Source organism: Malania oleifera, chromosome 2, assembly GCF_029873635.1.
Source record: "Malania oleifera isolate guangnan ecotype guangnan chromosome 2, ASM2987363v1, whole genome shotgun sequence".
Taxonomy (NCBI): domain Eukaryota; kingdom Viridiplantae; phylum Streptophyta; class Magnoliopsida; order Santalales; family Ximeniaceae; genus Malania; species Malania oleifera.
This window is the reverse complement of record NC_080418.1, coordinates 126781542-126804240: the sequence shown is the minus strand read 5'-3', so window position 1 is coordinate 126804240 and position 22699 is coordinate 126781542. Positions and strand designations below refer to the sequence as shown.

General features: G+C 36.7%; 2 protein-coding genes across 3 annotated transcripts in view; one reads left to right on the top strand and one right to left on the bottom strand.

The window, feature by feature from the left end:
• The window catches only part of LOC131147833 (molybdopterin biosynthesis protein CNX1), a 45892-nt gene extending 35057 nt beyond the window's left edge, over positions 1 to 10835 (top strand). For both annotated transcript variants that reach the window (XM_058097437.1, XM_058097438.1), the window contains 2 exons: positions 9701 to 9757; positions 10394 to 10835. In XM_058097437.1, coding sequence (XP_057953420.1) covers positions 9701 to 9757; positions 10394 to 10612 — 276 coding nt within the window. In that variant the 3' untranslated portion in view covers positions 10613 to 10835. The remainder of the gene's footprint in view (positions 1 to 9700; positions 9758 to 10393) is intronic.
• A 6009-nt stretch (positions 10836 to 16844) lies between these two features.
• LOC131147820 (serine carboxypeptidase 1-like) lies at positions 16845 to 20897 on the bottom strand. The gene is made up of 8 exons (XM_058097411.1): positions 20124 to 20897; positions 19492 to 19599; positions 19098 to 19372; positions 18707 to 18958; positions 18432 to 18538; positions 18021 to 18107; positions 17662 to 17767; positions 16845 to 17355 (listed from the first exon to the last, which is right to left on the bottom strand). Exons 1-8 carry the CDS (start codon positions 20563 to 20565, stop codon positions 17209 to 17211), a joined length of 1524 nt encoding a protein of 507 aa, XP_057953394.1. The 5' UTR covers positions 20566 to 20897; the 3' UTR covers positions 16845 to 17208.
• Between the last annotated feature and the right edge of the window lie 1802 nt (positions 20898 to 22699).

Here is a 22699-nt window from a genome sequence, read left to right as displayed (position 1 = left end):
TTACTTTTTGTAAAGAAAAAAAAAAAATACTAATATTGAAATTGTTGTGGCCATTCTTTCCATTCTTTAAAGCTAATTTATTTTTAGTCTAAAAAACAAAATATAAATATATTTGAAGTTGTGTGCACACTATGCGATACTCTTTAATATATTAAATGTTCCATTGACAAACATAAGAACCTGGTTGGCATGGTGGTACTCCATGGAGTATATTCATGGTGGACCTGGGTTCAATTCCAGGTGCTGCCGCATTCCAGCATATGTATTTTTTTAAAGGGGTGGGTTGACCCGCTTTCAACCCCAGTTCAGACCGAGTCAGGCTGGTTCAGACTGGGTCAGCTGGTCCAAGTCCAGTTCGCATCATTTCCAGGTTTTTCGAGCTGACTGGACGGCTTGGTGACTAGTTCCACTTGACCCAGGTTAGACCGGCTAGTCTGGTCCTGTTTTTAAAACAATTATTTTTGGCTCATGAGGATTGTAATTACCAGTGTTTTGAAAGGCTCAATCAAGGCTCGCCTCAAGGCAAAGGATGCATAAAACACCTTGAGGCTCAATCTAAAATACCAAATTCCAAAAAGGCTAATGCATTACATGTTGAGGCTGACACATTTTTACAAATAGCACGCTTTTTGCGCCTTTTTAGTTGAAGCTTACGCATTTTGGGTGTGTGATTTTCAAGTTAGAATTGGTTAGAAAATTTTAACTGCATGTTTGTACAAAAGGAATGTCATAATATAAGTTTATTTGTAAAACTCTTGAATCTCAACCTTTCCAAAATAACTGGATTTATATTTTACGTCATGAAAATAGTTTGAACTTTGTAATGGTATACCTATCTCTTGTCATGATTAATGTTATATTCAAGTTAGCAATTTTTGAATGGCCAACAAGTATTTTTCGAAGTACATCTCTATTTTTCTTTTTTACATTATATTTGTGATTTTCTTAATTTTTACTTTATTTTAAATATATATAATTTATTTAACAAATTTTATTGTAAAAAACAAATTCTCAAAAGGCTTACGCCTCACCTTTTAAGGGTTAAAACGCCTCACCTTACGCCTTTGCATTTTAAAACATTGGTAAGTACTTATGGCAACCTTGAAGAATTGGAATATGGAGGTTTTTAGCTGTGTGGGGATTACAAAGTGCACTATATAAATGATGTAGAGGATATTGATACATTGGATATTTCAGGTGATATTGATACATTGGATATTTCAGATAGGAGAGTGACTTTTAAGAATGACTAGGAGGAAGTTGTTGAAGGAGGAGATTGGTTGGAGACAAGGTAAAATTTAAATGGGCTAAACTTAAAGCAGCAGAATTGTAATGCACTTTTTTTCCCAGGGTAGCTAGTGGTAGGTGTAGGAAGAATGTGATCAGAGAATTGGAGTTGATGTTGTTACTTGTTAGAAATCAGGTTTAATATTTAGAGGAGTTATCTGGGTTTCATAGAAATCTTTATACAGAGTAAGATGTGTATTGACCTATGAATGAGGGTTTGGATGGGTGTCCCATTTCAGGAGTTAAATTGGTTTGGATCGAGATGTCTTTTGGTGGGTGGTGTTCAATATGGACAGGGACAAAGTCCATGGCCTGAATTGGTTAATTTAGCCATTTTTTCCTTTTTTCTTTTCAGTGGCGTTGGAAGGTGATTAGGACCAATTTTGCGGAAGTGCTTCAACCTTTGTGAAGGATCATGGATTCTCTTTTGCCTCTTGAGGAACTCAAGACTTGGTTTTCAAATTTTAGGGAGTGAGACGTCACTTTAGTTGTGCATGTTTTAGGAGGATCTTTGAGAGTGCGTCTGGCAGGGGTTTTGTTAAAGGGGATTGCAATAGGGAGGGATGATGTGGTTGTTTTGCATCTGAAATTTGCTGATCATACTATCTTATTCTTGTCTGATGATAGGGTTTTTGTAATATTCTTACTATTCGACAAGTCTTAGGGTTAGTTTTTGGGCTTAAGTTTAATTTGGGTTAGTGTGGTTTAGCTGCTATTGACATGAATTTAAAGTTGACTTTTAGTTTTGCTACACTTCTGGTTGCAGGTTTTTATAGTAGCCTTTGAGTTTGCTTGGCATTCTCCTTCAGATGGCAATCCTTGCTTAGTGAGGGATTTGGGACCTGTGGTTGCTGAGATTTCCAAATACCTTGATGGGTGGAGTGGTGCTTCAGCCTCCTTTTTTCTTTGAGATTGGGAGGGGATGGGTAGGGTGGCGGTGGCGGTGGGGGTGTGTATTTGTGTGTGTGTGTGTGTTGTGTTACTTTAATCTAGGTTTTTCTTTCTTCTATTCCCTTTTGTTCTTATCTTTGTTTATGGTTCCTGTGGGGGTTTGCTGCTAAGTTGGAGAGGATTATCAAAGATTTTCTTTGATCTGTTGTGGGTGAGGAAAGAAATCATCTTGTGAGTTGGTAGGTTATTGGTAGGTCTAAAGTTTAGGGGTGCTTGGGTTTTCATACTTTGGAGTCTAAAAACGTTGCCTTGGTGGATGGGTGGTTATTTTCCCCTCTAGAGACTAATTCACCTTGGCATATGGTTATTAAGAGTAAATTGGATTGCAAGTGAATGGTGAGATCATGGTTTTAAAGCCCAGACCGGTTACCAACATGGTAAAGCCACCGAGTCGGTTTGATTTGTCAAACTGGCAGGTTGAACTGGTGATATTATATATACGTGTGTACGTATGTATGAATGTACATACATATGTATTTAGTACATATTTTGTTTTCTTTTTCACTTTTTATAACCAAGTATGAAAACTTTTAGATTTTTCATATTTGTAGTTAATTGGTTTTTAATATTTCAAGTTTCAAACAAGAGTTAAGGTAGAATTTTTTTTTGAGATTTGATAAATTCTATATATATTTGATACATTTTAGATGCATGTGATATATATATATAAACAAATCTGGTTTGGTTGCTGCAGTAAGGGGGGCTTTCACAAAAGAAACGTCCTTGGCTCAATCTCAGGCAGCTGCTAACTGCAGCATCATTATTATTATTATTATTATTATTATTATTATTTTTATTGAAAATCAGGTCAACCTGGTCACTCGCTGATCTGCCCAAGTTGGCCAGAGTCATCTGAATCTGACTGGGTTGACATCGCTTCACCAAATTTCTCCTCAGGTCCTTCGCCTGGACTGATGAGTTAACTGGTTCCTGTCCAACCAGGTTGGATCGGCCGGTCTGGTCCAGTTTTTGAAATTGTGGATGAGATGCTAATTTGGAGCTAGGGTTTGTCATGGAAGGCCATGGAAATTTATTTTGTAGGTATCTACCATTTTGTAACCTTGTACTACTTATGAAGTGGGAGCAGTTAGGTTTGTTTTTGGGAGGGTTTTTGATTTGGGGACTTCTACTTAATTTGTTACTTTTTACTTATTTGAGTGGGGGTTTTTTTGTCAAGACTTTATGTAGGGCAGACCTGGAGCTGTGCGTAAGGCTCTAGGAAAACTCCTGCCTCTTCTTTTGCTTTCTTCTTCATTTCTTCTCTTCTTCTCTTATTTTCTCCTATATCTCTAGCTTTACAACATGGTATCAGGCATTGATCTCCTCTTAATATGATATGTCAGAGCTGTTTCTTTGGACATACTGTTTTTTTTTTTTTTTTTTTGTGTTTTTCCTTGTCTTTCCCTAATTAGTTCTCAAATTTGATTTTTTGGTTGGTTTGAGTCATTTAGGGACCCTTTTTCATTGTGGTTTGGTGGTGCGGCATCCTTGGTAGGAGGCTGTGTGTTTGTGGTGGTTTGCGGATGTGAAACAGTTATGCTCTGTTTTGAGTATGCTGCTGGTGCTGTTCTGGTTGGTGTTGGCATGATGAAGCTATTTTAATTCTGGGTGTTCGTGATTGCTTTCTTACAATCTTGTATGAGTTTCCTGGTGGTTTTGATTGGTGTTCAATGACTCTGCACTCGCTTGTAATTGCTGCCAACAATAATTCTTGCAGCTGCTGTGTGCATGTTGTTTATTAAGCGTCGCGCTTGCTGTAATCTGCTTTCTATTGTGTATTTAAGTAATTCTTTGTAGGATTGTGACTTAAGTTTTGTGTAAGAGCTCTCTTAAAGTTCTGAAGTGCTGGTTTGTGCTGCCTGATTCTCCAAAGTTGCTTTGTTATTTATTCCTGATACTAAGTGTGTGCTGATTGTAGTGCCTAGGGGATGGTTTTGATGGCCTCCACAGAGGGTGTCAGCTGTACAACTGATATTGTTAATGTACAGATCACGTGCATCAAATTGGTTGCATCCTTCAACTATTGTGGCTCAAGCAGTGCATGTTTATATTAATGCAAAAGGGAAACCTAAGTATCTATTGCATTCTCCTCCATCTCCAGATTCCTTGAGGATTATAAAGATTGGATGAAAAAGAATGGCATATTGCTCATGTGGTTGTGGAATACATGGAGCCACAAATTGCTGTGAATGTGATGTTTCGTAGAACAGCTAATGCAGTACAATGTTCTTTGTGAAAGCTTCTCTCAAGTAAAAGGCCAAACTCCTGTTTTTGACCTATATGAGAAGTTCCTGAAATATGATCAGGAAGGTAGGTCCATTAGGGAGTATTATAGCACTTTGAAGAGCATGTGGGAGGAACTAAACATCCATCAACCAATTAATTTTGACATTGAGATGATTAAGATGTTTTGGCTGCCAAGTTTTAGCTCAGGTTGAGTTCTGTGCTTCAACCTGTTCGTGATCAGATTCTTGCTAGTGAATCCATATCGTCAATGAATCATGCATATACCAAAATCCAACGGATCACCAAAGATGGTTCTCAGTCTTCTCCTCAAGCTTCTTCCTATGATAGTTAAGTAATTTTTTAGCCATGTTTAGCACCACCTCCAATTTTGCTTAGCAAGTGTTGGAGGATGAGGATGGGGTTTGGAAAGCAGACGTAGTGTATCAGTATGACGAGCTAGTCTTGGCCATTCTTGCATTTATGGGAAGCAAAACCATATTATTGACTGCTGTTCCACATGAAACCAACTTGGGCTAATAGGTCTCTTTCTGAGGGTGATTCCATAGTTGAAAGTTCAAATGCACTTGTCTACTCTATTGGGGAGTTGAGTACATCATCTACTGTGTCTCGAGAGGAGTTTAACAATCTTGTCCGCATGGTTTAGAAACTCCAAAGTCATTCTTATTGTGGCCCATTTAGATACAATCGGGCTTCTTGCTTCTTCATCCCCTTCACCCTGGGTTATTGATTATGTTGCCTCCTCCCATATGATCGGTAGTCCTCATTTCTTTCACTCCTTGAAACCCAGTACTAACACTGAGGTTGCTCTTGCTGATGGTTCGGTTATACTAGTTTTTGGTTTTGGAATATTCTCTCGTTTCCTTACGTGCATCTTTCCTCTTTGTTATACGTGCCTAAATTGCCCTAGAACCAATTGTCAATTGGACAATTAACAAAATCTCATAATTGTTTTTGTGAGCTTCTTTCCTCCTCATTGTGTTATTTAGGATCTCCAGAAAAAGTTGGAGGGCTTAAGAATGATGGCTTGTACTATTTCGATGATGGTGGTGGTTGATCTGGTTCATGTCATACCACTTGAATTTCTACTTATGGTGTTTCTCTTGATCAGTGCCACGCTCGTTTGGGTCATTCATCCCTTCAAAAACTATAATTTTTTTCCTATATTCATGTATATTTTTTTGTTTTGAGTGTACTACATGTTAGTTGGGAAAGCATGCTAGGACTTTTTTTTTTTTTTTTTCCCCTCCAGAATTTAGGGTCGTAGTAAATCATTGCTTTCTATTGCTCATTTAGATATTTGGGGTCCATGTAGAGTCAAGAATTTGATTAATCATCAATATTTTGTGTCCTTTGTGGATGACTTTTCACGTATGACCTGGATTTTTTTGTTAAAATATAGGTATGAATTTTTGGATGTATTTAAATACTACCAAGAAATAGAAAACTTGGTTTGACATTTGTATTCAAATTTTTTGATATGATGCTATACTTAAAATTGTTTCAAAATGAGCTCCAATATTTTGCTCTACCGAAGGTATTATTCATCAGACATCATGTATACATACCCCTCAATAGAATGGAGTAGCTGAAAGGAAAAACATGCGTTTATTTGACATAGCACGATCTCTCCTCCTTCATATGCATATTCCTAAAATCTTTTGGATTGATGCTCTTCTTACAACATGTTTTTTACTCAATAGGATGCCCTTTGGTGTTCTAGGGGGACAAATTCCCTTCTCCATCATGTTACCAGAAACATCCATGTTTTCTTTCGTGCCTGGTGTCTTTGGTCACACATGTTTTTTTTAATGTTCCACATACTAGATGGGGCAAGTTCTCTCCTTGGGCTATTAAATGTGTCTTTATTAGATACCCAAGAACTTATGAAGGTCATAGATGTTATGATTCCCACACTCGCACAAAATATGTTAGTGCGGATTTCTCCTTTTTTGATAGGACACCTTTTTTCTAAAGTGTAGGGTCCTCCCTCAATGAACCTATTTCGAGTCCATCTAGGATTTTTGATCCCCCCTCATACTAATCCTCTGGTTCCTTCTACTAGCCTTCTCGAAAAATCCTTTGCTCCTCTTCCAAATCCAAACCTAGAGAAACAATTGAGGGTTTATGAATAATGGAAAAGTAGACATCATTACCACCATGCAGCCATCTCTTCTACCCATCACTGTTTTAACTTCTAAATTTGGGGATCCATCCCAATATGATTTAGATTTTCCCATGCTCACTAGAAAGTTACTCGAGCATGCACACAATGTTCCTTAGTTATTTGTCCTATTGCTCATTATGTTTCAGTTCTTCACCCTCCTAGTCCTATGTATTCTTTGCCTTGTCTATTTCCTTTGTTTCAGTCCCTTCCTCTCATGTTGAAGCGCTTGCTAACCCTAGGAAGAAGCATGCAATGAATGTAGAAATGGATGACTTGACCACTCAAGGGACATGGGACTTTGTGGATCTTCCTCTTGGCAAGGAGTTGGTTAGGTGTTGATGGATCAACACCATCAAGTATCTTCTTGGCACGGCCTAAGGCTCGATTGGTTGCTATATTTTGAAACCTTCTCTCTTGGTGCTCGTTTAAATTCTGTTTGTGTGTTGATCTCATTGGCAGTCAATTTTGAATCTTTGATTGGCCCTAATACAAATAAAATGTGAAGAATGCCTTTTTGTATGAATATTTACTAAAAGAGGTATACATGGAGCAACCTCCTGGGATGTTTCTCAAGAGGAGGATGGCAAAGTAGTAGGTTGCATAAAGCAATTTATGCTCTTAAGCAATGTACTTGAGCCTGGTTTGACAAATCCAGTGTTGTAGTTTCTGCATTTGGCTTTATCCAATGTTATTATGATCATTCGGCCTTTGCTTGCAAAAAGGAGATAGGTGTGGTACCTCTTGTAGTTTATGTTGATGAAATCATCATCACTGGCAGTGACGAGAGCAGGATTGCAGATGTTAAGTAGTGGCTTCAAGCTAAATCCAAATCAAAGACTTGGGTACTTTGCAGTACTTTCTTGGTATTGGGATTGTACAGTGTTGGCTGTCGCAGTGAAAATATACCTTGGACTTGCTAAGTGAGACTGGTTTTTTGGGAGCTAAACCAATTTATACTCCAATAGATCCTAACATGAAGCTGTATAGGAATGATGGATCGAACTTTAAAGACAAATTCAGATATAGGTAATTGGTTGGCAAGTTGATCTACTTGATTCTCTCTAGGCTTGACATCTTTTACAGTGGGGGTGGTGAGTGAGTTTATGGAAAATTCCAAACAACCATATTGGATTCTGTTTGTAGGATTTTGTGGTATCTCAAAGGCTCTCTTGGCAAAGGTTTGATGTGTAAATGTAATGAAAAATTGTGAGATTATGGGATACTCTGGTGCAAATTGGCCGTCTTGATGATTGAAGGTCTACTACTAGATACTATACATTTGTGGGGGATAAATCTTGTTACGCATAGCAAGAAACAAACTATTATAGTGAGATCTAGTACCGAAGTAGAGTACCGAGCCATGACTCATACTTTAAGTTTATTTGGCTGAAGGCTCTTATGTCAGGAAAAAAAAAAAAAAAGAGATGGATTTTTGGTAACAAGGCCAATGAATATGTTTTGTGATAATTAAGCTGCCATTATATTGCTAGCAATCCATCCAATATTTCATGAGTGGACAAAACACATTGAAGTTGAATGTCATTTTGTGAGGGCTGCTGTGTTGAAGAAGGTCATGAGGATTCCTTTTATGAAATCTATGGATTAGTCAGGCGATGTTTACAAAGCCTTTATTTAAGTCTGCCTTATTAATTGTTGTAACAAGGCAGGGTTGGGCGATACTTATGCACCTCCAGCTCGAAAGGGGTGTTAAAAGGGAATATGTTATTGACCAACTGGATTGTGTGAGTGCGGGTATTTTTTGTGAGTGCCGCCTCTTCTTCATTTGCTTTCTTTTTCTTTTCTTCACTTAATTCTCTTCTTTTCCACTATATCTCTAGCTTTACAGCAAGAATAGAACTCCCGACTTCTTGGAAACCATGGCTTTGATACCATCCAGATTGTCACTTCAACTACTAAAAACTTGAGCTGTTAGGCCAACAATATATATGAAGCTTTAACATGTTAGAAGTATCTGGCTCTAATGTGTGTTATGTGTGATGCCAATGGTGTGGATCATGCCCACCTTTCTCTTTGTTGTTCCTTATAGAACATGCTTTTTGCCAATTGATTTTGTTTTGGCAGGTGCAGCACACTTATTTTTTGTGACTGCACTTCATCTATTGATTTGATTTGGAATAGGATTATTCTCTTTGCATCATTGTGGGTTTTCTCCTCAGGTTGTTTTGGCAGTGCGGTTTATGGTCTTCGGAGTGATTGGAGGACTTTATTAGCTTAATTGTTTTCTTCTTTCATTTTGTTTTTCTCTGGCTTCTTTTGGAGGTTTTTCATTCTTGTTGTATATACTCCTCCCTTAATAAAATTTTCCTTGTGAATGTTTGGAGCCTGGTCAATTACTCTCATTCATCTGAAAGAGGACACCCCTAGTCCGTGTTCTTCCTTTCAGTTTATTCAGTATTTGAAAATCCACTGAAATTGCAATGAATTTGCACGCTAAATGGGCCAGAAGATGGGAACTGTCAACCTGCCTCCGGTACCTCGTGCTGTTGTAATTTTGTTGTCAGTGAATGCCGTCTACCGAAAAAAAATTGATTGTGTGGGGCCAGAAAAAAAGGAATGACATGGCAGCACTTGTGGCAAATATTGTATGCTTGTGACGTCTGTTCTTGACTTTCTCCATACCTTTCTTTTTCATGAAATATATGGCAGGATCATCCTTAAAAACTATATTCGTGGATCATACTTCTGTAGTGATACTAGTGTATGATTTTCTGTATGTTAATATCCTTATGGAATCTGGGGGTGCAAAAAAGAATTGTGATCAAAACTTCATTGATGGGACTTCATTTTATGGGAGATTCTTGCTCATGATTGCCAATTATGCTGTTTCTCATCTAGTCATCTTTCACATTCCCCCCCCCCCCCCCCTCCTTTTGTTTTGACATATCCTTTATTGGAAACCTATTTTTAATATTGGAATTTTTCTTCTTTCCATTATGTTCCACAACGATAATCTCAAAGCTTCTAGTCTCTTTGTTTCCACGTGTCTTGATTTCTCACCACACTAATTTTTCTTTTTCTTTTGTTGCTTAGGTGACACCATTTGCTGCGCTCTCACGCTCTGCTGCAGGAATCAGAGGATCAACATTGGTAAGGCTTGTTCTAGACATCGCCATGGGTGAGCTGTATGACATATTTCGTTCTCTTTCTATTTTCTCTTCCCCTTTAATCTCAAATGCTAGCCATGATCATCGTATTTTCTTTATGATTTGTGGTGCATCTATCCATGTATATTTTTATAATTCATAAAATTCATAATTACTTATCTGGTAACTAATGCGTATGATGTAGAAACTGTGTAGGCTTAAAATTGGTGACAAATAATAAAAAAATTGTTTGGATAAAATTTGAGGCTTGCTTGAATGCATTATTGCTTGTTGTGAGAGGCATGAAAAAGGCTTTGGTTTGAAACAGTGGTTCTCATAAGTTCTTAATGTGAGTAGTATGGTAATAAGGGAATACCTGGACATTCTTTAAAAGCTTTCATAGCATTTGGAAGCTCAAATTCGCTCTCTATGACAGACTCATTATAAAGTAAACTTCTACGTGAAATTTTATTGCCTAAATATTTGGTCCCTTGAGTCATTATCTGAAGTGATGGCCAAAAATAGCACCAACTAAACTCACAGATGTTCTTTCTGGCATTGTCTTTTGGTGATTATGGTGTGTGGTGATTTCATTCCCTCTTGATATTACCCCCTAATTTTTGTGTTACTAAAAACACAGATCATCAACATGCCTGGGAATCCAAATGCGGTTGCTGAATGCATGGAGGCCTTGCTGCCTGTCCTTAAGCACGCGTTTAAACAGATAAAGGGAGACAAGAGAGAGAAACATCCCCGGCATGTCCCACATGCACAAGCAATGCCCGTGGATACTTGGGAAAACAGTTATAAGCTGGCCTCCGGTGGTGATTCAGAGCCTAGTTGTTCTTGTTCCCATTAGAGAATCAAGGAAGCTGAAAAATGCATGTATTTTTGTGTAGTAGTCCTTTGCTATCTTTGAAAAAACCATGAACCGTTTTTATTGCAGTTGTATGATGGATTTAAAACATATTATTATCTTCTTCCTGTCATTGAAATGTTCATATCCCAATTCTCTGTATCCCATGAAGAATAAGTATGACAGCGGGGATGATTACTTCGATTCCCTCTGAGTGAGCCCAAAAGCTAACTTCATTCTCTGGCATTCCTGCTAGGTGAATTTTTTTTTTTTGATTTGGCACGTATTGGACTGGCAACTGACACAATCAAGTCTTTTCAGACTTGTTCGTGTTTAATTTTTGCAGCAGCCTCTCTTGGAATCACACTAAAAAACAGTAGCAGCCCCCACAAGGGCTGCCTTTCTTGCTTGGGAGGCCCGGAAGGTTTTAATCCTTGTTGACTTGCAGGAGTTGTGGGCTCGGAAAAGTATCTGAGCCACCACAGGGAAGAGGAAACATTTGATCCTCATCCTCCCTGCCATCATTTGTTATTTTTGGAAAGGAAAGCCTTACAAGGATCAGCTATGCTGTTACAGGTTAGTAAAGATTAAGTGGATTGTGACTGTCCTGGCTCGACACAATGGGCAGTTTTCTCTTTAATAAAATTCTAGTTGCTGAAAGTTGTATTTCTGCGTTTAGGGGTATTTGGCCTAGGAAAAAAAAATATTTATTTGGACTTCAACTTGGGATTTTTATATTTGTGGCGTGCAATGAGAGTGCATGGTATTGAATTCATCGTAATATTATTAGTCATGTTGGTGTATGTGTTTTTAAGTGGCACCGTTTGAGAATAGGCATAACCCAACTGCATGAAGTTTAAATCTTTGTTGATTGTGATATTGCTTTATTAAAGCAACTTGGGATGGATTGGCCTAAATTTAATCTTCTTTACTCGGTGGTTGGCAATATTGATGGGATATTAAAAAAAATGCGCGTATATATATATTTTTCCGAAATTGGATACTAAGGTCCTATTTGAAATTTGAAAAATATAGGAACAAGGAAAATATGAAGGTGTATATATAATATAACAAATCCCAAAATTATGGATATGGAGGAATTGATTCTGATGTTTTTATATTTCATTAGGTATGATGTGAAGAATCAAGGCAATAAGTAGAGACTTTTGTAGTGTATTAAGGGTTTATTCCAAAACTTTTGAGAGTTTTGCTTTAAGTTTCTGAAGCGACCATGAGAATTGTAGAGATGAAAGGTAGAAGTGGTTCAAGGTAAAGGATTTTATCTTTATAATATAATGGAATACTGTTTTTCATCATTATTGTTATAATATTTTACCCGTATCTAAGAACTAATTTTCACAGGGATACATATTAATGTACATTTATTGATAATTGATAAGACAAGATATACAAAGAAAAATAAATGAGGCAAATACTTTTGGCGATTACTCTCTAGATATGCAGTTCATACATGTAATCTAACTCGGATGACGGGTGGCGAATGGTGCATTGAGATACATTAGAAAGAGAGGCATTACGGGTGGCGAATGGTGCATTGAGATACATCAGAAAGAGAGGCATTTACTCATTAATTTATGTTGGAATTTTTCGTAAGAAAATATTATTTTTACGCAATATTTTTTTTTTTTTTTAAGAAAGGCTGCACTTTCAATTATTTATTGATATATCAGGTTACTATAACATGTTGGAACTAAATGCTAAAAAAATCACACAGATTTCTTACCCCTTTTCAATGAATAGAGAGCAACACGCGACCCTAGATTTCTTACCCCATACTGCTCTAGCTCTTTTCTCTTACTAATTTTTATTCCTGCCTAGTTCTCTCTTATTCCATTTTTGTTCTTTTTTCCATGGGTGCCATCTGGACCTAGCCCCTATTTCTCATTCCAAGTGCTTTTTCTTGCAAGCCCTTAAATTTTTTTTTTCTTTAAGCTTTGATGATGGTGTTTTTAGTTGAGGGCTTTGAGAAAGAAGAATGTCAGCTTGTTTTTGGGTGCTTTGGGCGTTTGGCTTGTGGCAATTGGAAATAAGATAGCAAATTAACAATACTGTTTCCTTCAAACAACATAGAGGCTGGAGCAGGATTTTTGCTTTGGGTCTCTTTGAATAAGTTCAATGGTTGAAGCTCTAATTATTCATGCTAATTATACATGATTATGTGCGGTTTGTGATGCATGGTATCTTCAAAAATCATTAAAAATTTCTACAATAATTATATGTGAAAAATGAAATTAATGAGCAAATTCTGTAGGATCTTCAACTTGGGGTTTTGCAAGGTTCGATTTGCATGATACGCTCCAATAGGATCTCTTCCTTAAGATCCAACTTTCTTAATGTGATGATTTGAAATTCTTCTCTTCAGCTTTTGGTCATTGCAACTTTCAGGGACATCAATTATAATGCTCATATGATACACCTTTTAGATAATAAAAAGGTAAAAAAAAAAAAAAAAAAAAAAAAAATAGCCCGAGCCTTATAACATTCACTTCAGAGTCTTACCCCAAATCCATTGCAGTTCACAACTGAACACCTTGGTGTGCAAGCTGCATAATTGACTGCCAAACTGAATTTTGCACAAGTAAAATCCTGTCAGATGTGTAGGAATTAGATGAGGAAAATGTTGCAATACTGAAAATGCTTCAAGGTATGCTATAATGTCGTTTTCTTTAAAATGTTATTTGCTCCTATTAAATTGGTGTGTATTGGGTTAGCAAATACGTTTCCAGGATACAATGAAGCTCATAATATGATCTGATATCAGTTTGCGTTATACACAAACGAAAACTGATTACAAACACCCTTAGAATAATCTGAACAAACTTTCTGAATTTCTATCTCTGCAGAAAATAGAATCCAGATTTGAAAAAGACATAATTTGTGGAGGGATTTGAGAGAGAGAGAGAGAGAAGCAAAGAATGATGAATTTTCTTGTGTTTTTCGTGGAGTTAATCTCTTAACTAATTTTAAGAGATCATTCCACCTTGTCATTTATTAATGACCTTTCATTTTCCACTTTTTCCAATGTGGGACAAACCCACATAACTTTTAATGGTTTAGAAAATTCATTAAAGGAAGACTTTGAAAACCCACCCATAAAATCGTATATTTTAGAAAATATTTCAACATTCCCCCACCATTTTCAAAATATAGATGAAAAATAATTTATTCAGATAAGAGATAATTTATACATAAATGAAGGTGTCTTCAGGAATTGAACTTTCATTTAGTGAATACATATCAAAGTTAATCAGAATTACATAGTAGACGAACTTTGAACTAACAATCCTCTTTTGATTAACCGGATACATATAACACACAAATTATTAGATCTTTGGGTGTTACCAAAAGCCGACGCGTGTATTGGCCTTGCATATCCCAGTTTGATGAGTGCTCTAGAGATAAATCCATTTCTCATAGGAAGCGACACCACTTCCAAGACTCATATAGGTAGGTTTATTAAAGGTACCCTATAAATAAAGTACCTCACAGAACCTGTTATAAACCTATTAAGAGCTTAAGCTCAACCTTCACCTTTTCACATTATAGGTACAAAGTACTATTCTCCTTGGGATGGATTATGTGATACATATATATATTTTAGTGCTTTCAGTCACTACATATGATGTATTTTGCTCATTGAATTTAAGAGCTTGAAAATTTCAAGTGTTGAGTCGAGTTTCTATCATTAATGACTATGGGTTATGGATTTAAGTCCCATCCCCTTAGATGTTTTTCAGACCATGTCTCTTGCAAGTTCTTTTGTTAATGGGTCAGCCAAATTTTGGCTTGATCTCACAAAATCTATGGTAATTACCCCATCAGTAATTAACTGCCTCACATAACTATGTCTTAGGCCAATATGTATGGATTTACCATTATATATTACTATATGCTCATGACAAAGTTGCCTCACTGTCACAATGCAAAGATATAGGTGGCATAGGCTTTGGCCAAACTGGAATTTCTAATAACAAATTCTTAAGCCATTCTGCCTCTTTGCTACAAGAAGCTAAAGCCACAAACTCTGATGCCATAGTGGAATCTTTTATAAGGCTTTGCTTCTTTGAACCCCAGGAGATAGCTCCTCCACCAAGGGTGAATATCCACCCACTAGTTGATTTATGATCATTACGATCAGTGATCCAAGTGGCATCTATGAATGCTTCTAAAACAATAGGATATTCTTCATAATGTATGCCATAATTCATAGTATTTTTAAAATATTTTAATACTCTATATATAGCATGTCAATGAATAATCTGATATCATGTAACTTTGTAGTCTTAATATGTCCTAAATGATTATGCTAGAAATAAAGTGAATGAACAATATAAACAGAAAATTCGCTTTATTGATATTAAGCTTAAACATACCCTCATACATATAGCCTTTTCCTACAAAGACTCCATCCTTGGAGAGTACAAATTTGTCAGATTCAAACACTAACTTAAAGCCAAAATTATTAAGTAGCCTTCTAAAAACTAGATCTTCCTAATTTCTGGTACATGGTATACATCAGTGAGACTCAAACTTTTTCCAGAAGTAAATTCTACAGTGACATCTTCTTTGCCTTTGACTACAACAGTGGACGAATTTCCCATGTAGAGAATATTGCCATCTTCCACCAGTTCATACTTTGAGAATGAACTCTTGTCTTTGCAAACATGTCTTGTTGCACCTGAGTCAATCCACCATGCACAGTAATCTTCAGCAGCATTGATTTTAGAAATCATGGCCACAAACTTGTTAGAGTTTGTTTCATCTTGCTTATTCTTGAGAAGACGACATTCACTTTTGTAGTGTCCAGGTTTTCTACAATGGAAGCATGAACCTTTCTTTTTCTTATTTTGATTCTTGACAGAATTGTACTTCCTTTTCTGATTTTCTTTTTTGGGATGTTGGGGTTGTTTAGAACTGCCTCCTTCTTCCATCATATGCACCTTGGAAGTATGCTCTTCTACACCTTTTTGGTTCTGTCTAAACACTTCCTCAACTTGGAAATGTTGGTCCAATTGTTCAAGAGACATATCATCCTTCCTGTGCTTCAAAGATTTTCTAACATCTTTCCATGATGGAGGTAACTTATCAATAATAAATGAAATAGAAATGCATTCATCCATTTTCATATTATGTTGATTAAATTGGTTAAGGATGTGCATAATTTCATGAAACTGTTCTACTATAGACCTATTGTCAATCATAGTATAATTGAAAAGTTTACCAATAAGAAATTTCTTACTAGTCGCATCATTTGTGAGATACTTAGCTTCAAGTGTATCCCACAGCTCCTTTGCAATAGCCATATTCTGATAGAGATCGAATAGATTGTCTGAAATTGAATTGCAAATGTGGCATTTGCAAATATAATCATCTTACTCCCATTTAAGCCTTGCACGTCCCTCAGCCAAGGTTTCATTCTCATTCATAGCAGGTTTGGGGGTGGTCAGAACATACACTACTTTGAGACCTACAAGAAGGAAGTGCATCTTTTTCTGCCAGCGCCTAAAATTGCTTCCATCAAATCATTCAAGTTTGACGAAGTCAGCAGCGAATTCCCTTAATGTTGAAGAACCAGCCTTAGCAAAATAACATTTTAAGATTGTAAGAATTAGATGAGGAAAATGCTGCAGTACTGAAAATGCTTCAAGGCACGTTACAATATCGTTTTCCTTAAAACGTTATTTACCCCTACCAGATTGGTGTGTATTGGGTCAGCAAATACGTTTCCAGAATACAATGAAGTCCAGAATATGATCTGATATCAGTTTGCGTTATACACAAACGAAAACTAATCACAAAGACCCTTAGAGTAATCTGAACAAACTTTCTAGAATTCTATCTCTGCAGAAAATAGAATCCAGATTTGAAAAAGATATAATTTGTGGAGGGATTTGAGAGAGAGAGAGAGAAGTAGAGAATAATGATTTTTCTTGTGTTTTTCGTGGAGTTAGCTCTATTTTTATATAGACAAAATCATGCCTTTTCCGAAAGGTTGCATCTGTTCCGAAAGGTTGCATCGCTTAACTATTTTTAAGAGATTATTACACCTTGTCATTTATTAATGACCTTTCATTTTCCACTTTTTCCAATGTTGGATAAACCCACATAACTTTAAATGTTTTAGAAAATTCATCAAAGGAAGACTTTGAAAATCCACCCATAAAATCGTATATTTTAGAATATATTTCAACAAGATGGGAAGAGACACTCATGAAAAACTAAAAGTCATACTTAATTTATACTTAAGATCTTGCATTTACAATATACCTTTAAAAAAAGGAAAAGAAAAGGATGTTACATGCATATTATAGATGGAATAACAATCTTGCAATGACTTGGTTCTTCAAATCTTATTTAGTTCGATTATGAGTAATACACGTACTCTCTGCATTTATTGGATGCATTGGTGTCGTGGAGAACTTATAAAATAGACCGATCCTTCCCCGTGGTTGGGCACCTAGCCAGTGCCCAGGTACTCAGCCATTTAAGTGAAAAGAATAGGACCCATTGTCACATGAAAAGGATCTGGACACTGCGCTGCCATGCAGAGGGTTTGGTCCATTGTATAATGTTTCATGTCATGGCGAGGAAGGTGGGAGGTTTCCTCGAAGGAATGATGAGATCATGATCAATGCTCTCTCTGGTTGGTGGGTTGGAACGATATGTCCAGCTCCTCTGACTGTTGCTAATGTTAATCCTTTGTATTGCTCCACATATCCGCCCACCTTAAGTCCAAAATAAACTAGCATTAGCTTATACAGTCAAATGTCATGGAAAATGCAGAAATGTGAGGTCTTGTAAACTTTCACCGCAGTTCTTCTCAGAAACAAAAACATAAGCAGAAAATCCAATGAAGAAAGGGGGAAAATGAAAGTGTAGCATGTGCTGATATTGAGCCTTCGGTCCTCTACAATCCATTTGTACATAGCACGACGCTTTGCATGTTAAGATTTTGTCATGTAATAGGTAAAAAAGACATAAGCGTTGGTAAGCAGAGGAACCAGAGCCCCAATATTATTAACATATATTACCTCACTGTTGGTGTACCATGGATGCCAAGTGGAGACAATGGGGAGCTTGAGGCTGTTTATGGAGTATCTGGATGAAGTAATCGGCACGCGAGCATCTAGATCCCCACTGCATGGAGTTTCGTTATACTGATATTTTGGTTAATTTTTTGTATGATCTTGTTCATGAAATCAAATTTTGCTTGATCAATGTGTTTTAGAGCATAAAGTCCCAGCCTTGGAATTTTAATAAAACACAATACGGACTAGTATTGTACTCTATCCAAATTGATTCCAGAATCACACACACACACACACACACACACACATAATCACAAATATTAATCCCAAGATGAATGGGCATGGCACCTGATCTTAATTACCTGTAAATCCATACCCTCATACCACTTGCCATAAGATCCATAATGATTGGTAGGGTGGTACTGGGGCTGTCAGTCCAGTTGAAAGATCTGCATAAATATATATATATATATATATATCCCTCATAATATCATAAAGACATTACAATATATAAAAGAACAATGAAGGATATTTTCTTAGGAGTCATTTTCAAGGCTCCATTTGTATCAAGATTTTGTTGAGAAATGGCAGAAGTAAGAAGAAAATCAAATGAAAGTTTATCAAACACGATGAAAGAAGATAAAGAAAATCAAAGGTTAGTGATAGATTGAATAAGAATTTCCAAGTCCAAAGTGAATCTGAAATGAAGTATTTAAACAAATTGAATCATGCTCATCACAGAAAAGTAGCCCTTCTCAAATACTATTATGTACCTACAAGCACTCCAAGTTGTTCGATTAGCATGGAGAGCTGCTTGCACTTCAGGGATATTCAAATATGAGTCAATGTAGTAGTCTGAACAAGGATCGAAATTGTAAATCTGTTTAAAGCAAATCAAAATATCAAGGTGCTAGATCAATTTTTGATCCATTTTAGATGAAGTTGTTTTAGCTTGTTTGATGACTAGTTCAGTTTGAGAGAACGACTTTATATATAAATATTAGCTACAAAAACACAATTCGCTTAAAATAAACAGAAAATGACTTACAGAACCTGTGGACTCGTTTTTGAGTGAAGCATCGCGGCAGATTGGTGCATAAATGTTGTAGAAATCAATATCACCCATTTCGCGAAAAGCCTTCTCTTCAAAGCTCTGACATTGGGTAGATGAACTTAAATTCCCAAAGTCACAGTAAGAATGGAGGCCCTTGTTGGTTTCATCAGAATTTATGGCATGTGTCCATAAATAATCAAACAACCCCATTGTATTTGTAGCATCATCAATCCACGCATTCCCTATCTGAAACACCCATCACCATTTATTGGACGGGAAACAGAGAATCAAACAATACAAAACAGGGTAAAATTCCAAGCATTGGTTATTTTAAGAGCTAAAAAATGCACACCAAGAGTTGACAATTCAAATACTGAAAACTTACAGCTATGCCTTTGAGGTTAATTATGGTTTTAGTCGTGTTCTTGTTGTTGAGAAGAATGGTGTATGCGAGTTGAGGCACGTAGTGGCCAGCATAGCTCTCCCCCGCTATGAAGAAGTCTCTGGTTTTGTATTGTGGGAACCTTTCGAGCCAGTTGACGAGAAAAGTGTAGGCATCTCTGGCAGTGCTCGCATCGCCGGTTCGTTGGTAATCGGAGGTTGTGTTCGAATACGAGAACCCCACACCGGCCGGAGATTCCAAGAAGATTACATTGGCCACTGTCATATGCATATAGTTGGGTTATGATGATTAAACATAGTATGTGACCATTTAGTCTTTAGTTAATAATAGAAGAAAATAAAGAGGATGAACAAGGAGGGGAATTGAATCTGCATACCATTGTTCCATGAATATTTGTTTCTGAAGAGTGTTTTGCCATCACTGTTGACTCTGAAGGGTCCTAGTTCCATCATGGCTCCAAAACCAAAAGAGGAGCAACCTGGCCCTGTAATTTCCAATCACTTTCCAATCAAGGTTCTGTGCAAAATATAAAGAAGCTAGAAAATGTGGACATACAAGTGCTATAAATTGGTCAAAGCCAGAAAAGTTAAAACGAGAAAGTATTACTGCTTTTTATGAAACTGGAAGAAATGACTGATAAAGCTCAAAATCTAGCTTAAGTTGAATGCATATTAGATTATGACTCTGAATATTATGCCGTGCCATGATTTAGTTTAGCAAGGTAGTCTCGGAGTCTCCTCTCTCTCTCTCTTTCTCTCTCTCTCTCTCTCTCTCTCTCTCTCTCTCTCTCTCTCTCTCTCTCTCTCTCTCTCTCTCTCCCATTTAATTTGAGTTGGTGATATGCTAATAAAGTTGGAATTTGTGCTGATTTCAGTTCATGGCACTATTTTTTTATTTTTTATTTTTGTTTCCAATTTAAAGGACATAAATTCTAGTGATCAAAATATGACAGGAGAAGAATGAAGATGCTAGTTAGTGCGTGCTTCTGTCACTTTGGCTTATAATTACCTCCGTTGAGCCACAGGAGCAAAGGATCAGTGGAAGAGTTCTTTGGGGACTCGATAAAATAATAGAAGAGCGCTTTTCCAGCCTTAGGATCCACTGTAACATAGCCTGAGAACTGATAAAAATCCACCCCTTGTGGTTGCCCCGGCAGCTTATCGATCCTATCGGTTTCCATCAACCCATCTTGGGGTTCGACAAACACAGGCAAATGCTCCTCTGCTGCATCTAGTCCTGCCCAAGAAACGGAAAGAGGCGGGTTCTGTGACCTTCTTGACATGATCAATCTGTGAAGGTTGTCAACCTGATTATTAGCATCAGTACTAGAGGCAATGCACAAAAGGCACAACACACACTGGAAAACTGCAAGTTTAGGCATCTTGCTGTGTAACTTTTGCCTTAATTTGCCCGATAATGCTGTGTTATAGCTTAGAATGAATGACCCCATATATATATATATATATATATATATATATAGCTTCTTGGAACCAAGTATTAGCTGTGCCGAGCAAAAATTTGTCCACAAAGTCCAGTCAGCTGCCTGCTTTCTTCACCTTGTCTTTGGAATCCCACTTTCTCTGCTATTGTTTTAAATATTTAATTCTTATTTTTTGAGATTGTGATGACTATTTACGATCGAATCTTGATATTTCATTTGGAAAGGCGAAAGTCTCCTTTCATTTTAGAACAGGTTCAGTTGTGAAAAATACTTTTTATTTCTTATTTTCATTTTTATTTTCTATTTTTCTAAGCCATTGATGACATTCTTAGCATGATTACATAATCGAATAATTGAATGAGAAAATCATTTTATTTTTTAATTTTTTTTTTCTATGCAGCTTTTCTCTCGGTATTAATTGGGTCAAATATGTTTTTCTAGAAAGCATGCTGCAGATGGTGGGGTAATAATATTTTCCACAGCAATCACCACCACAAATTTAAGTAAACATATCCATGTCGGCTATATGACCCCATTGATATTTTTCATAAGGTTTCTGATGGACACTTCTCTAAGAATAGAATTGGAAATGGTGGAGTACTGAAAATTCGCTTCAAAACACGTTACAATGTTATTTTCTTTAAAACGTTATTTGTTCCCACTAGATTGAAATATATTGAATCAGTAAATACGTTTCGAGGATACAATGAAATTCAGATTATAATATGATATCAGTTTGCGTTATACACAAACGAAAACTGATCACAAATATCCTTAGAGTAATCTGAACAAATTTTCTGGAATTCTATTTCTGCAGAAAATAGAATTCAAATTTGAAAAAAATATAATTTGAGGAAGCTTTTTTTAAGAAAGAAAAGGAGAGAATGATGAATTTTCTGTATCTTTCGTGGAGCTAACTTTGTCTTTATATAGACAAAATCATGCATTTTTCGATAGGTTGCATCTGTTCCGAAAGGTTGCATCCGTTTAGCATTTTTTAACGCATCAGTCGCCTAACCTCGAGGGGTTAGTCGCCTGTGCTCTTTTAAAATCAGCGTATCTTGAAAGTCAGAATGGTGCCTTCTTCCTTGATGTTCACTTCCTCAGTGAACCAAGCTTTGATACTACGCTGTCATGACCTTAGACCTTTCTCTAAGCTAACTGTGCCGACACTTAGCAATATTCACACCAACTGTGATGTTAAGTAAGCCTAACCTGCTAGATGGATACCAAAGTTTACAAGAGAGAGCTAGAGAGTTTGAGAGAATGAATGCACTTGTATTGCTTCGAAAATGCTTTACAACACTTTGAGGGTTGATTTGGCCAAATGAGACCTCCACCTATTTATATACTTCCACCTCCTCAATGGACGGCAGAGATCAATTTGAATCTACGGCCTAAATTCATCTTCTATACTATTCATCTAGATATTTACAAGGAAGGTTCTAACATATGTACATTCCAATAGAATGTAGAAATATCTAGTAGCTCCTACTACACTCTAGGACACTCTAGAGAGTTCTCCATGGTTCTAGATCACTCTAGGATACTCTAGAGAGTTCCTCATAAATCTGGAGTGTTCTAGATTTTACTTCAATTCGTTTCTTGGGCCTAAAATTTTCTGTACATGTGCGGAGCATTACACTCACCCCCACCTATTCGAGTGGCATCCTCATCGCTCACTTGTATCATCGTAGGTGGTCTCAACACGTGTCACTTGTGAAGTTGTGATAGATGGCATCTTCAAATATTATTAAAGATTTCTAGGCTAATTATATGTGGAAAAGGCCATATGCTCTTCAATTTAAGATTCAGCTTTCCTAATGTGATGACTTGAAATTCTTCTCTTCAGTTCTTGGTCAATGCAACTTTCAAGGATATTGATTGTAATGCTCATATGGTATACCTTTTAGATAATAAAAGAAAAAAAAAACCAACTAGCCTGAGTCTTATAGAATACACTTTAGAGTCTTACACTGGCCTAAAATAGATACTTAATTCATTAGCTTTCCAAAATATATTGCAGTTCACAACTAAACACCTTGGTGTGCAAGACTACAAGCTGCATAATTGACTTCCAAGTAAAGTCCTCTCAAATCGGAAGACATTCATGAAAGCCAAAAACAATATTTATACCTGAATA

Bases quoted from the DNA above. Each gene is read 5' to 3' on its own strand.
- LOC131147820 (XM_058097411.1), bottom strand. From the start codon at position 20,565: ATGGGGTCATTCATTCTAAGCTATAACACAGCATTATCGGGCAAATTA. The intron at 18,108-18,431 runs GTACATAATAGT...ATATTTATGCAG, and splicing joins ACAACTTGGAGTGCTTGTAG to ATCTTTCAACTGGACTGACA. The intron at 17,356-17,661 runs GTAATATATGTT...TTTGGACTTAAG, and splicing joins CATGGTACACCAACAGTGAG to GTGGGCGGATATGTGGAGCA.